We start from the raw sequence: 16618 nt of genomic DNA, 5'->3' as shown, positions 1-16618 counted from the left end.
TAAGTAATTATCAAACGAGTCCATTAAAACCAAAATCCATTGAGGGAAACAAAATTAGGGCAGGAATTGGATTCGTTGGTATGCGTGAGCATTGGACATAGATAACTTATCTATTTTGGGAAAATTTAACTAAAATCCTCATTTTTAAAAAAGTATTTTGACCTTTTGGCTGTTGGAATCTTAACAGTTCTTTTTAGATCAAACCCAAATATAAACAGTTGTAGCTGATCATGTTAGATTCGTTAGATCATGTTCGGTCGACAGCGGTCTATGTTGTTGTACGGGGCTTCATTCGTCTCTTCTCTAGGGCTACACGAAGCGTGAAAACTGGCGAAAACCGAAACACGAAATCCATTTTCAAATTTTCAATTTTTTCAAATTTTCAATTCAAATTTTCACTTTGCGCACAAAACAACAACTCTAACCTGCAAAAGTTGCCGGCTAACTCCACCGCAACACTAGACTGTTCAATGAGTTCTGCGCCTCGATAAGAGAAACACCCTTTTTTGGTTTGAAAAACAATTTTTTATTCAGTGTGGTATCCCTGGACATCAATACACTGGTTTCAACGAGACTCCAATTTATGAATTCCATAATGTGGCCATTTTCAAAATGTTCCTTCTTTTACTGAACCGCAGAACTTTTGGAACAATCCAATTTAAACACCATCGCACGCACACACGCGAACGCACCGATGTGTGCGGACGTGTCGTTAACATGGTGTTGGTGCAAATCAGGCAGGTTCAGGTTTGTCATCAGGTTTGAAGGTTCAAAGTAACGTTCAACACGGTTGGGATTCTCAGAGAAACAGCAGACACTTTTTTTTCTTAACTTCCAACCCAACCTCCGGAGAGTTAAAATTATCGTTAAAATAAGAATATCGTCAAGAAAAAAGTCGCGGCAAAAGTTTCCTTGATCGCGAAGTGACCTAAAATGTTCATCAACTTGTGTAAATGGAAAGCGGATCAGTGAATATCACGTGCACAGGAATTTATGCGGCCAAAAACAACTCAGGAGAGCCAAGAAAATTCCCAATTCGGTAATTCGCATCGTTTTTCCTTGCACTCTGGTTCAGTTTCAATGAATTTGATACAATAATGCTGTGTCGCCAAAAATGTATGCTCAAGTGTTGAATAGTCGAAGAGAAAGTTCAGTCACAGATAGCGTAGAATGGGTTTGGGAAAACGCGTGTTTCGTGGAAATCGATTTTCGGGTGCTTGGAAATGCATTGATTTTTCCTACATTGTGCAGTCATAGTCGACAACAAGAATACCATGAGATGCGCTAAATTCGTCGTTTCGTTTTAAGATAGAGTAGCTAAAGTATTCGTGCGCACAACGTTATGCACAACTCTTCATTGGTGCACTTTGCCAACATCACATCGCATAAGAAATGACAAACACAAAGTATGCAAATGATACCATTCTCTAGAAATAAGACATAACCAAAAGTGTCCTTATCATACCGTTGAGCGCAACATAAATATAATCCTAGACACACACATCCATAGCTAAGAGTGGGCAGATTTCTGCTGATTTCTATTCGTCCCGGTTTGTTTCTCCTCATTCTGACATAATGGCTAAAGTTTTCAATCCTTTTAAAACTAAACCCGACTTAATAGTGTGTATCTTTTGTTTAGAACGTGAATGTAAGCATCCGTAATATTTGCGTGTATTTTTGCATTTTTTACCGATTGTCAATGCAGTAATCAAATAGTAGTGACTAATGTAAAAAACTTTCTAATAGTCTTATGCGGTTATATATAAATTTGGTTCCTACTGCCCAAATAGTTCCACTGAACATTTCCGATTATGCATAGCGACATTGAAGATGTGCTAACATTAATAGCAAGGGAAAATTTTTCAATTCACTACGCTATTTTTATCGTGATCCCGGGAAAGGCATCATTCTCATTTCCAATTACTCTCTTTCTCTTTCTCAATTTCTCACGTTTCTGTTTCTCTGTTTGACACACACTCTCTTTTCTGTAGGGTTTTTCAGGATCTTATTAAAATTCACTTCTCGGAATGAAAATACTTTTAGTACCTTAATTTAGTCACCGGGCACTCTCCTCTGTTGGTTTGAATGGTTTGTATTCCTAGGTTTTTTAGTTTCCTTAATGATAAGGTATTTTCAATGCCTTTAAGTTCCCCAGATATTCTATCATTTTACAGCGCGCCACATTTACATCTGTTCGTAGCATGCAAAAAACAACTGCTCTTCAACTCTCATACACTATACTATATTTTTATTGTTTTCAACAGATTTTTTCCCAGTTTACGGGATTAACTTGAAGGAGGCGTCATTTGTTTGATCATATGAGTGCAGTAGTCAAGACTATTATTATTATCTATGACATTGCTTATGAACCGAACATACCAAGTCAGGCAGTTCTCATTGTATATGATGATCTAATTTGATCTTTCTCCATTAGTGCTGCACATCATTATTGAAGTCAATTGAACACTGATTTGCTATTATTAGGCGAGGTTCATGACTGAGTTGTATAAATAAAACAAGGAGGTGAAAGCTTTCCCCATTATTACTTTATTGCTGAATCGTTGTAGGAAACACTGTACTCTAAAAATAAAGTTTTTTTCATTAAATTTTGCATTAATCATTTCCATTAGCTAAAAAAATTTTGGTGGTTTAATTTAAGTACAAATCAGTGTTATATTTACACAATTTACAAAAGTAAAACGGGCTAGAATAAGTATTGTATTCCTTGGATTCTTGCCTTAAACAATAACGATCAACATTACTTTTGTGTAGCAAGATAGTTTTTGACAGAAAATTGTGCCTCAACGGAAATTGAATTGTGGAAAGTGGTGTAGATAATCGAGTGACCCAAAATATATCGTGAACAGATAATGGCTGCAGTAATTATGGCGTCTGATGGTGGTTATGATCCAGGTAAGATTCGCATTTGTGATTGGTCATATTTATGTTTACACTTAACATAAAATGAAAGCAAACTGAAAAATATTTTATCTATATTGAGATTGTGTTGCTGTTAATAATTATTTTAAATTCACAGTGCGTGTTCTTAGTTGTAATCTTTTTTTCGCTGAAGTCATAAATTCTTTTTGGCCTGCTTTTAAAACTGCTTTTAAAATTAACAAAATACAGTATACGACAGGTTTTTTGGAAGTACAAAACTTCCTCTTTAATCGAAGCCTTGCTTTTTGCTGAAAAAATAAAATAGCACGATTCTCATAAAAATTCCATACCTTCTCGATTGAAACTAACACTGCGTCTGCAACCAACTACAGCGAGAATCACATTCTTCTCATATTGCATCCTCAAGTCACATTGCACCGAAGAAACCTCATTCTGTTAGGTCAGCTAAATTTGGTCAACACTGACACATACACACTACAGATTGATATTGAGTTTCACCTCGTATGAATCGTTTTGTTTGTTTGTAGTTTATATTTTAACCGAATTTCAACATCATCTTATTATATTCTCCACATCAACAATGGCCAAATTACCGTTGCAATTGTTTTCTTGATTCCATTTACCTACGGTCTCTGCAAGATGTATGTGATTAATTTAAAAATCATAAAATTCAACTAAGGCAACGAAATTAATTACTATGCATAAAATATTTGTAAAGTATTTTACCGATTACAAAAATTGATTTTATTGAAAATATTTTGGTATGATTTTTACATATAAATTTGTGTATGTGTTAAATTATTGTACATGGAAATGTTTTGAAATTAAAACATTTTTATCTTTCCCTCCAGTTATCTCTAAACTTATAACATCGCTTAAGGAGACGGACAACTTATCTGATGAACAGGATCTTGGCTTCCTTCAGAATTTGTTGCAATCGAAAGAATTGAACGCGCTCGTCAACGTACATAGCAAAGTGGCCAAAATCAACAAAGATGATCGAATAGCGCCATTACTGTCTGCGTCTATGCAGGTAAAAAAATATATCTAGTGTAAAAAGTTACACATAATATCCTTAATAACATGTTATAATAACTTTGGGGTTTTTGCTCTCAAATTTCAGGTTCTAATGGAGGTTTTGGAATTGTTAGCTCCAAGGTGCCATATTTCACCACTCTGCAAAGAAATATTTCACCTACTACAAACACCTCACTTACAGGTAATTCAATAGTCGAGAAGGAAGGCTTAAAATAGATTTTACATAATTTCGTCGTACATTAACGTTCATTTTATTACATACTGTTTGTATTGCAATAACATTAATAATAGTTACAATATGACAATTAAACATCAACCTTTATTAGTGATGGATTTTTTCGTTCGACTTTGAGCACAGACAAAGAGACTTACAGACTGGTTCGTCCTCCGCCATGAGCTTGTTTTCGAAAGGTTATTAGAAATTGAAAATGGAAATTTTAGAGCGAGCGTGGACTGATGAAAAGTGGATTCATTTTGAGAATCGTAAGTGTAATCTTGGTTAAGTCTTCGAGATCAATCAATATCGGCTGCAAGGCCAAACCGCTATGGACCTAAATTAATGCTCTGTGTTTGGTGGATCGGAATGGGACGGAAGGGAGCTACTCAAACCTGGTGATTTGTTTAATATGCAACACGCTATGCAGCTGAACCGTTTGAGGGAAGTTTTGGGTCAAAAACGGTCACTATGCCACAAAAAGATAAAACATGGTGACTTTGTTGCATGACAACGGTCCATCACACGATACAAAACCGATCTGGGAAACGATCTAATCATTCAACAAAATTACTTTCATATGCCGAAAAATTCCCCAGACTTTACAAATATCATTACCGTGATATCATAAATATCATGACCTATATGACCACGAAAGACTATAGTCTTCTTTTATCTAAAAGATAAAATTGTCAAATTGAGCATTCGTATTAGTACCCACCAGAACAGTAATAGAACAGATGGCACATTACCAAATTTGAACCGCAATTTGATTGAATTCGACTTCACACGATTCGGATTTCAATCCGAATTTTTTTTTTTTTAAATCATCAAAATACTGATAACTATGAATATGAAAAAAATATGATGAATGCATTTTTATTTTTTTTAGAGTGTTCTACTAGCACATGACGCAATCGCGCAAAAAGACTTCTATCCTCATCTACCAGATATTCCGATAGAAGTTGACGAAGACGAGGAAACCATAAAAATTGTTCAACTAGTCAAAAGTAATGAACCGTTGGTAAGTAGTGACTTTTTAAATATACTTGCAGCTCCCGTAGTTTCTTAAACGTGGTCCAGGCCTGGCTATTATCTATTATTATGTATATATTAAAACGTATCATTGGGATGCTTTTTGCTTGGTTAATTTAAATTTTGCTACTAATTTTCGTACGCCTTGATGGAAACACTTCTTGCTCCACTCATTCTCATGCATGTGCATCTGTATTTGAAAAATACTTTAGATAACAATGCACCAATATGAGTAGGACAAATGGCAGCTGGAAAAATAGGAGGTTACTGTGCTAATTGCCGCTTGAAGTTACTACTCCTTAGCCCATTACCTAATTTTCTCTTGTTGGTGTTTTTTCCCTCGTTCGGTCTGCTGTCTTGTTTCCTTCTTGTCCTTGAGGCTACTACCTTTGCATGGAAAACCGGAGACTCATTCTTCCTAGACGAAGAGCTACAAAAAGATCAAAACGTTTGAAATATTTGCGTAACCTGTAGCTTTATCGATTCGTTAGCTTAATGTCAATTTTGTACCTATGGCAATCATTATTTCTACTACACCGTGGAATCGTAACCGTGGAATTGTAATATGCACTTTGCCACTTTGCAATGCGAAGCACTTGATTGAAGTGCATTTTTTGTGTCAATTTGTTTGAGAGCCAGTTTAACCTTAGTATAAAATTTCGATTACATTGATCACTTTAGACGGAGTTTCGATAAAGGAACAATATATTCAAAGGCAGCATGAAAAAAAATTACTTAATTAAGAAGCCTACTAGATGCATTCATGTCAATGCACTGCCTGTTTGCACTATTCTGTTTAACATTGGAAGTAATTGGTTGTTAGGCATTTTTGGCACAATTTTAGAACTTTAAGCACTATTTTGTTGTGTTTTTTTTTTTTACACGAGAGTTATTTTTTTACTTTGCAAAATTATTTTTTCTTCATTTTAATAGTGCGAGTTAGTACTAAACCCAATCAACACAATCATCAATTAGGTTTACAATTCTTGTGGCTTGTGTTTAGAAGTTGTTTTATCGTTTGGTTAATTTAAATTAAGTATTAGTCCCCGAACGAGCGCCATATACAACTTATTGATAACGTCTTACTTTCTGTGATATCAAAATTGGAGGATCTGTGCCATCACTTTTTTTATTTGTCGTATACACAAGCTCGTATAAAATCCGAATAATTTCTCATTTTTCAATAAATTATTTTGCTGCATTCAGTGTGCTGGAGCACAAAGTGCGGAACCAATTGTTGTAAGTACATTGTATACGCCTCTATTGTTTTCACGTGTTTTTTCAACGGAGCTTATGCTTCGTTCTAGAAGCAGCCTTCTAGACTGTTTGCCTATTTTCTTATTTTGATTTATTCTGGTGTACCAAGCTTTTTGTACACTATGAGCTATTTACGAAACGGACATTTCAAGAATAGAACTTTTTATCGATGTATGTAAACGTTGAGTTGCCATTTATTGAATATTTATCCAAATTTTTTATTAATTTGTGCGAATAAGCGGAATATTTAGGATTTTATTTAATAAAGCAAGCTATGCTTTTTGGGCCTATAATGTCCTTCCAAATACCAATCTAAATTGTATTGTTTGCATCTTCATCCAGATTCAGTTTATTTATAGAGCATAAAGAAAGACTAATCGATCGATCCGATTATCGGACAAAAAGAAGCGAAGGTTATGCTTATACGAGATATATTTTATATACTATTTTGTTATTGTGAATTACAAAATTTCTACTATTTGTCAATATGTTTCAGGGGGCAACAATTAAAACGGACGAAGAAACTGGTAAAATAATCATTGCGCGAATAATGCACGGCGGGGCAGCTGATCGTTCGGGATTAATTCATGTTGGTGATGAAGTGATCGAAGTGAACAATATTAACGTGGAAGGCAAAACCCCTAGTGACGTGCTATCAATTTTGGTAAGTTATCTCTATTATACTCAATCAGACGTGAATACCCCTATTAAATGTTTAAAATATATACAGTGACAGAAGAATTGCAACAGAAGAACTGATAAGTGAGGAATAATTTACACCTTTTACGAGGCAGTACTTTTGGAACAGTAGTGAACAGTTACGTCATCAGAACATAACCTAGGGCAATGTGTTGATCTGTGTGACAAAATTGTCTGAACTTGTTGAAGTCTGGGTTGAAGATCTAACCATAAGTCCAAAACATTTGCAATATGTCCGTCTTAACACCGAAACGGGAACATGAAACGGGACAAGACTAATCGAAACTTTTACAGCCATACTTACCGATCTAACGAAGTAATTAACGATTTCAAACAAAATTTGTGACAATGAATCATAAACATTTCTTTTGCTGTTGCCATACCGTTAACGCAACACACAACTTTAAGGGCCGTTTTGTGTTTCAGAAGAACTGAATTTCTCTACAATAGTGACGTTCACTTGTAACATAACTAACAAAACTGTCCATTTACACTGTTTTTACATAGCAAAACTCGGAGGGTACTATAACTTTTAAGTTGGTACCATCAGACGGAAAGTTGGACCAACGTGAAAGTAAAGTTAGAGTAAGAGCATACTTCAATTACGAACCGGACGGCGATCCGTATATACCATGTAAAGAAGCCGGCTTGGGTTTCCAACGAGGAGACATTCTGCATATAGTTTCACAGGTGAATACTTACATAGAAACTCTTAATGCTAAAAAAACGTTCTAACCACGATTTATCCAACAACATTTTTGCCATATTCAAATACCCTTAGGACGATTCATACTGGTGGCAAGCACGCAAGGAAGGTGAAAAAACAACTCGCGCAGGATTGATACCTAGCAGAGCGTTGCAAGAACGGCGTATATTGCATGACCGAACCCAGAAAGAACCGAACGGCGATACAAAAAGTGAGTATACATGCTGTAGTGGAAGCTAATCTTGAAGTTACCACTTCGACAAAATTGAACCATCACTAATAACATAATCTAACCTTCATAATCCTAATATGGCAAACCATTTTGTATTCTCCTACACTGCTTTGTCATTCATTGCCTGCACCTCAGAAGGTTCATGCGCTTCTATTTGTTCAACACCTCCCGGATCACCCAATTCGAATAACCCATGTAGAGGGCCCAAAACTAAGAAGATTATGTACGATACAGCCGAAAACGATGATTTCGACCGAGAAATGATTGCAACCTATGAAGAGGTAGCGAAGCTTTACCCTCGTCCAGGCGTCTTTCGTCCTATCGTCCTGATCGGCGCCCCCGGCGTTGGGAAGAACGAACTGAAGCGGCGGCTCGTTGCCAGAGATCCCGAAAAATATAAAAGCCCCGTACCATGTAAGTTTGTCGCTCTTTCAGAAAAAAAGGAAAGCTTCAGTAATAATCGTATTATCAACATCGCACCAACGTCAACAACACCACCCATTTAGCTGACAAGTGATTTAAAACTCGTTTTTTTGTCATTTATTTATAACACAGACACTACTCGCCCTATGCGTCCCGGGGAAGTGGCTGGTAGAGAGTATTTGTTCGTTACACGGGATAAAATGGAAACCGATATTGCGGCCGGCAAATTCATTGAGCATGGTGAATACAAAGGACATCTATACGGGACCGCATCGGAAAGTGTGAAGGCAATCGTTAATGCCGGGTGTGTGTGTATATTAGGCCCACATTATCAAGCCTTGAAATCACTGCGAACAGTTCAGCTTAAGCCGTATATTATCCATATTAGACCGCCGCCGTTTGAAGAGCTCAAAAAAACACGTACGAAAGCCCGCGCGCGCTCTACTTTTGATGAAACCAATTCAAGAGGATTCTCGGTAAGTCGGTCATCGCTACGTGTTTTACGCTTAATATCCGGAAGATATGTATATTTTATTTCTTCCACTTTTTGACAAAGGATGAAGAGTTCAACGAGATGATCCGATCAGATGAAAGGATAAACTTCCTCTACGGACACTTTTGTGACGATGAAATCGAAAATTGCGAGTTAACAGAAGCTTTCGAAAAGCTCGTTACTCTGGCGAACAAATGCGAGTCAGAACCGCTATGGGCACCAGCGAGTTGGGTACAGTGAAACTAAAGATAAACGTGAATCTTTGCAATCTTTAATGGTTTTTTATAGAATGAAACACCTGTCAAATAAAATGCATAATTTTTAAGTTAACCTGTTAACAAAGACAATCCTTGTCGTGTAAGGATTTCTTATAGATTGAGTTTCTTCGCCGTAGTTCAATGCTATGTTGCCAGAATTGTATCCAACTGTGTTTTTGAAAATTTATCTGCTTAAATATTGTGCAATGTGGATCCGTTTTCTTAGCTTCAATAAAATATTAGTTCTTACAAGTTAACTTCCATTATATTTTATTGTGTTATTGTCAGTTGATTTTATCGCAACATCAATAAATATTTTTTTAAATTGCCGGAAATTGTACGCTACTTAACGTCTTAAAAAGACAAATGTTGATTCCGGCAAAATTAAAATGCACATTAATTTTCGCAAATAAGGTGCTGTGTGGAATGATAAACTTGAAAAATTGGTACTACGAACATAGAAACAATGAAGAAGGCCAGTTTTCATAGAGGTTGAATATAAACGCAAATTGACAATTATCCATCACAGTAGATTCTACAGAAATGCATGAGTTATGAGCCCTCTTTCCACGGCAACAGCACTAATGTCTTTCGTAAAAGTGTAGAAACAAAGAGAGTAATTTAAATTCAGATCTAACTGCTTGCTAAAACATTTCGAATCGTTCTCCACATCCACACTAGACATAATTTGAGCACTAGTTTGCAAAACTATCATTGATTTTATCAGTTTGCCGGCTGTGTGTGCCTTAGTAATTCTTCAATATGTCGCGATCGTCTCGGCACAACACATTTATCATAGTTTCTGCCAAACAGCCCAAAACGGCTCATACAGTTTGTATTTAAAACTGTTGTTTACTGATGCAGTGTGCTGTGATCGTCTAAACATGAAAGTGGCGAAAAGTGTTAAAGTTGCGTGTTTCCAGAAACTCTACTGCGAGTTGTGTCCAATCTGGACGCGGAGCAAAAAAAAAATATTGAAAAGCTTTAAAAAAAACTAAATCTAACAAAGTAGGGGTTCCACCATGAAAACTAACAGAAACAGAGTCTGTAGAAAAATTTTGCTGTGCAACAAGAGTTATTATTATTTAGGCAACAACCGCTGCTGGGCGGTCTCAACTTGCACCAGAGACAATGTTAATCTCTGATGCTCTCTGTAACAGATCTGTTTTACGGGCGGGGTTGTTGTTAATTTGTTTTTCTTTATGCTTATTAGAATGCACAGAGTACAGCAGAGCTAAAGCATCATGTTACAGTTCTGCACTGAAGTTGATGCATCAGGGTTTTATACGTCTTTCGTATAAAATCCAATGATTCGATGCAGCGTAAATGCACCGAACGGACGAGCCGACAACAAACAACAATTGCTTCTTCTTATTGGACAACAACCACTGAGTGGTCTTAGCAACAATTCCGTACACTCCCTTTAGTTAGTTTCCTTATGGATCAATATTATTTTCACCATTGTCTTAAAATATCAAACAAAATTAATCTTGCATTATCTTTTTTGCCTTAACATAAAACATAACATCAAACTATGGCGAGAACATAATCTATCGTTATGCAAGATTAAACCATGGTTATATGTGTAGGTTAAGATGATCAGTTAGCCTAAACATTTGTCCAGATCCAAATACATTACCTTTATACCAAAGAATTCCATCCTTGCCAACGTGCAAAACAAACAAAGCGAAAACAAGGTCTAATTGAGATGCAAGTATAACAAGCTCTATGGTAATCCAAATGCTAACAACATTCGTTATTCGTCTCTTCAAAAAGCTAGACAATATTAACATTATGAACAAAAAGCACTAGTTAAACGCTTTGGCTGCAGAAATTAGTAGAACACCAACTAAAGCAGCGTTTTATTTGATTGAATTGATGAGCTCTAGTTAGGTTGATTGTGGTGATCGCAAAGGCCAGCCAGCATCGAACAGCTGACCAGTAACATCAGGGCATAAAGTTGTTTATTTTCATTGCACACTGCTTCACAATATTTGGCAGAAAACTCGCTCCGACTTAGATCACATTTAGTATTATCTATCAATGTTTAATCTTTTAAAAATATTTGGAAAACTTCTGTATACAATTATCTAAAGTTTTCCTTTCTTAATGAGAGCAACTAGTGTCAATATAAACAATACTTTGGTTATTGCTAATAGTCCAACATATTATTTGTTGGCTGCAGAAGATAGCACAAACTGGTGCATAATAGTATTCAGACACTTGTGAGTACTTTACTGCTGTAGAGAAAAATGGAACGCCAAAGCTGAATCCGTTAAACATCAATATAAACCACCTAGAAAACGTAACTGTTGTGGCAAAATCTAAGATAGTGTAATCTTTGTAACAAACAACAAACTTTGTTCGATAGTTATAGATGCAAACCTACAAAAAGCCACACTGTAAAAAAAGGCGTGGATGAAGTGGCTGGTATAAAATATTTCCCATATTGTGTTCTTACCATCTCTAGAAAATCCCATTGATTCCACCTCACATAACCATAATAAATGAAAATCGTAAGAATTTTGTTAGAAACTGTGAAGAATGCAAAACAATAACAAACAAACCTCCCCGAAGAATACACGCATTGAAAAAATTAAAATAGTTAAATTGACATATTAAAAAATACGATGCATTGTTATTTGTTGATTAGTTTTAGCTGGTGAGAAAAGTGAAAATCTCAATTCACTAGAAAATGAGAATAAAATATATCCTAGTCATGTATTTAAGTAATCCCAATCGCTTATATATACACATATATTTTTGTTTGTCCCTGTTAATATAAAATACTTGGCATGAATCTCGCGTCTGTTAAACCTCCATATAAGGTGCGATGCTCAACATAAAATGCGTTATAAAAAACATGTTTTCGAACAAACACACTTTACTTACTTAGCTTTGCTGTATCCACTAATTATTTGGTTCTGGCCTGTGAAAGAAACTCCTTCCATTGTTCGTGACCAATAGTTCTTGCATCGCATGCGCATGCGTGGTACGCCCCAATACTCTAAATCAGGGCTACCGCGTTGGCTCGTCCTTGAACAGCCAAGGAAAATTTCATGGTTTGTTCATCGTCCGCCGTTCTCATGAAGTAACCAGCCCACCGGAGCACGGCGAGGCGTATCCACTACACGACAGTAAGGTCATCATGTCGTACGTACGGTTTACGATGTGCCAGCTGCACATATTGGGCCAAAAGTCAATCTATGTATGTTCGGTTTCGTCAGTTTTAGCCATGACCTATGTCTCAGATGCGTAGGTGCGTGCTGGGATTATGAATATTCTGTATAACACCGGCTTCGACCGTCTCGACACGAGGTGTACTGCGCCATTTTCTTCAGACTGTACAATGGCTTTGTTCATTGTTAGTGATTGTTAGTTCATTGTTGAGCCACCGATTCGTTCATCACCCCAACGTATGCTCTCTTTGGTAGTGATGCTGATGGGCTCCATGAATTTGGTCTTTTTCTCCTTCTTGTAGGGTTGAAGATCTTGTAGGTGGTACTTTGGATGGTTACTGACCAGATACCCATGTTCACTCTGATTTTCTCTAGTTCAAATATCCTTTCTTCTTCTGCAAACGTATTCAAACTTCAAACTTGGATGTTCGGAGATTATATTCGCACTGTGTACGGCTTATACATGTTTACAAAGAGTACGAAGACAGAAAAGTCTAGTGTCCTTCAGAGGCGTGTGGTCCTGTGGTTACAGAGCTGTGACACGCTTTGACTATCATAAAAAAAGAAATTATCGAGAACTAACATTAACGGCTAATTTGACTTTTTTAAATTTTGAATAAATTCATCTAATAATGTCGATTTGCGTAACAACGAAGTTATTGAACAATTTGTATGTTTCTTCAACAGTAACAGTAATATTCCAAAGTTTCAAGTACATTTTTTAATCTTAGACGAAGACGGACTGAGCTGTATTTTTTCACAAATATTTTTTCAGAGGAGTGGACCAGGAGATTTTATAAAGTAGGAACCACATTATTGTTGCCAAGATCAATTGAATTATTTTTATGTTTTATTTTAAGAATTGTGGCTTGTAATCTCGAACAGATCATGACTTGAACTGATGTATCAACTTTGAAATAACCCAAATCCCATTGGCCCATTTTAACGACGATTTTTCAAACTTCTGTTGGTGTTTTCATGATTCTCTGACTATAGGAGGTTTGTAATCCGGTTTAATAACTTTGGCTAAGCTGTCGGCATACAATGGCAGGCGTTGAGTCATTTGAAAACCCCAGAAATCCTTGATCTGTCGACATAGGTTTAAATCCATCTCGACAACAAGCAATCCATCCTTATCCCGCGAAAGACCTGGCGTCCGTGAACCGTCTGGTGCCGCTACATAAGACGAGCCGTAGAATGGACCGAAGTCTTTATGGGCCGGAAGACCATTACCCGAGGTGAATTCATTAGGAAACACTTCCGTACCAACTCGATTGATTGCTACCGTAAAAAAGCTATTTGCAATCGCGGCATTACGCGCTTCGATACCCCACAGCGGTTCGCTAAGTCCTCCAACCTGCAATAAACGTAAGATTTCTTGTTTATTCGATTAAAATATAAAATAAGTAATCCGTCGTACCGTAGCGGATGGATTGAACACAATCTCGGCTCCGTTAATGCCAAACATCATCCAGTTTTGGGGATGATGACGCCCGTAGCAAATGTTGATTGCAATGCGCCCGAATTGTGTCGCAAACACTGGGTGACCCGTGTCACCCTCAATGTAGTACGTCGATTCGTTGAAATCGCCTACGCGTGGAATGTGATTCTTGCGATGTTTGCCAATGTAAGCACCATCGTTCGAGATCACCACGGCTGTGTTCCATATCGTGTCGTGGTGATTAGAATCGCGCTCCAAAATAGGTGAGATAATGACCATATTGTACTGCTTAGCCAACTCCTTTAGCATCTTCGTAGTAGGTCCGTTTTCAACGTCTTCGGCGAATTCACACCAAGGAAATTTTTCGCGCGTGCAAAATGCAAAAGGCATAGCTAACAAATCAAGAAAATAATGCGCATGAAATAGGTATAATAATACGAGTGCTACAATTAATACTTACTCCATGCTTCCTGGAGACACACAATGTTTACACCAGCAGAACCCGCAACGCGCAAGATATTCGCTATTTTTTCATGTAGTGCATCACGTTGAACATGAATCGGTGCAGTGGTTGGTATATCGACTGTATTCTGTATAGCAGCAACACGAACAACCCTGGGACGTCGCAGATCCTCTTTCTGAGCAGTGAATATATAACCCTTTAGGTCAACATCGACGTCCTTTGCAAGAGAAATAGTTTCCGCAGAAAAGGGTAGCTCGTTGCTAGAAATATAGTAAACCAAATAATGTACCAGGTCTAAAAGACTGCTCGATTTTGACATAACAAAGAGCGTCGGAGGACTCTACAAGGAAGGACTCTACTCTACGAGGAACCACAGGACCATTTCGGCGAAAATGACACGCAAACGCAACAACAATTCGCTGATCAGCGGAATGTGTCCCAATACGCCATATCCTTACGTTTCAATGCCCTGGAAGATCCAAAAGATTGGAAAATGGTAGCCACACGAACTGAACGAAAAACAGCAGGAAAACCGAAAAACCAAATGTGACATTCTGCTCACCAGATACAAAAGGAAATCATTTTTCCATCAGATGCACTGATCGAAAAACGACTATAATGGGCCAGAGACATTATCTTGACTCCATGACACAGACCAAAACTGCGTGCAAGATCAGTTGATTACTAGCACCACCGCAACATTGGCAACCTAGCTGCGCTATCCGCTCTCGTTGGTGTTCATTTGATGGTCCCGTCACAAACCACACTACACTACATGTGCTAGTGTGCTGGTGTGGAGTGGTTAGGATTGTGCTGTAAGCGAGGTTGCCACTATGCGAATTTTCTGCCGCAATCCGATTTGATAAGTATCACACAGCATTTTGTCTTGTTCAAAGAATGTTTTCATCGTGCCATATTAACGTGCGTGCTATTTTAACTTATTTGAATTTGAATAGAGCAACTCGTTATCGCCCATTTTTGCGAAAGGCACACGAACATTAATTAATTGGGGGATCAAAAAAGATTAGATACACGACTCGGCCTATTGTGATAGATAAGCAAGTACGAAAAGATATACAGCATTACTTTTAAGATAAGCGTTACAAATAAGAAACGCATTAAAACGTTCTGGAATAACATTTCCTTATTTCGTTCGATTGGCGATGAAAGCAGTTTTCACCTCCGAAGAATATTTTTAGACATGCCCATACTTTAGATCTCCAACTTTTCATGTTTGTTCTGAGCTGCGATAAAGAAAGTCTATTTTTAAGTGCCCGCTGCTTCGACTGTTTGCTTTCCGTAACGAGAAAGAAGAACTACTTATTCACCATTGTCCGATCTTCAATCTAATGCAGAAGCAGTTTTATACTTTTCTCCCGTTGAGAAACATCAATTGAGAAACACAGCGTTTCATATCACGATTACACTTACTCATCGGCTCTTCCGTAAAGCAGCCGTTTGACATCTCGCAGTTCCTCCCTAGGAATGTGCTTATTTAATGTGTCTTCTAGGCTTTTAAAATTTGTATCCGACATTTCAAGTATACAGATGATCAAGGTGAAATTAATTTGTTGATTAACTTTAGTCTTTCGACCACTACAATGCGCTGAATCTAACTGCGCACACTTCTGTTACGACTGCGAGGTCGAATGGTTGGTTAACACTAGTTCAAAAAAATGCACAGCGCCGGCGTTATTAACTCGAACTCGTCACGCATTATCACACCACACCACCAAACGAAACAGAAAGTGTTCCAACTGAAGTAAATATGCCTGGTCTATTCGTGTATGTGTAAGCCGCGATAATGTAGTGTAAACACTAGACACGGCACACAGGCAAACTTTGGGAAACCTGTACTGAAATCAGCTCTGCCTCTATTTTCGTTGTCGATGTTTCAATGTGCGCTCACTCGAACGCGTTCAACGTATGCTGGACACGCAAACGCGCAACGTGAACGCGAGCCGCTTTTTGAACGAAAGTATATTATTTTGAGCTTGCCTAGATTTTCGACTTTCCATAAACCTTTTTGATGTATCGTTGAACGTCAAATGAATTTTTTCTGTCCTTTCTTTGATGGTATTTTTTTCGAAGGCGCAACTAACTTTGCATCCGACGAGGGCATCGTTCGTTATGAAATTTCGCTCTGGGCACGGGTACATTATCGGCAGATTGATTTATTTGTAGTATGCGTGAGTTTTGGAAACTTATATTGTTATAATCTTCTTCTTTCTTTATTCGATATCACAATCAACGAGCGGTCTTGGCCCGCAATAAGTTCGT

At 37.4% G+C, this 16618-nt stretch overlaps 2 protein-coding genes across 7 annotated transcripts; one reads left to right on the top strand and one right to left on the bottom strand.

Annotated features, from left to right (window-relative positions):
* The first annotated feature begins 849 nt into the window (after positions 1-849).
* On the top strand, positions 850-12103 carry LOC131211058 (MAGUK p55 subfamily member 7). 6 transcript variants are annotated; one of them, XM_058204402.1, is made up of 13 exons: positions 1023-1039; positions 1313-1406; positions 2773-2913; positions 3753-3934; positions 4025-4120; positions 5046-5177; positions 6395-6427; positions 6942-7109; positions 7652-7834; positions 7926-8061; positions 8218-8496; positions 8638-8981; positions 9062-12103. In XM_058204402.1, exons 3-13 carry the CDS (start codon positions 2871-2873, stop codon positions 9236-9238), a joined length of 1773 nt encoding a protein of 590 aa, XP_058060385.1. In that variant the 5' UTR covers positions 1023-1039; positions 1313-1406; positions 2773-2870; the 3' UTR covers positions 9239-12103. The 6 variants fall into 6 exon arrangements, with proteins under 6 accessions (XP_058060387.1, XP_058060384.1, XP_058060389.1 ...); XM_058204404.1 differs by lacking the exon at positions 1313-1406 and having other exon boundaries at positions 850-1039; positions 8317-8496; XM_058204401.1 differs by lacking the exon at positions 1313-1406 and having other exon boundaries at positions 850-1039.
* Positions 11853-16013, bottom strand: LOC131211059 (beta-ureidopropionase). The gene is made up of 4 exons (XM_058204408.1): positions 15770-16013; positions 14336-14598; positions 13855-14267; positions 11853-13791 (listed from the first exon to the last, which is right to left on the bottom strand). The coding sequence occupies exons 1-4, from the start codon at positions 15871-15873 to the stop codon at positions 13411-13413; spliced, it is 1161 nt and encodes a 386-aa protein (XP_058060391.1). The 5' UTR covers positions 15874-16013; the 3' UTR covers positions 11853-13410.
* Positions 16014-16618: the final 605 nt, after the last annotated feature.

The sequence above is a fragment of the Anopheles bellator genome, chromosome 2, assembly GCF_943735745.2.
Source record: "Anopheles bellator chromosome 2, idAnoBellAS_SP24_06.2, whole genome shotgun sequence".
Classification (NCBI taxonomy): domain Eukaryota; kingdom Metazoa; phylum Arthropoda; class Insecta; order Diptera; family Culicidae; genus Anopheles; species Anopheles bellator.
This window is presented reverse-complemented; position numbering and strand designations above follow the sequence as displayed.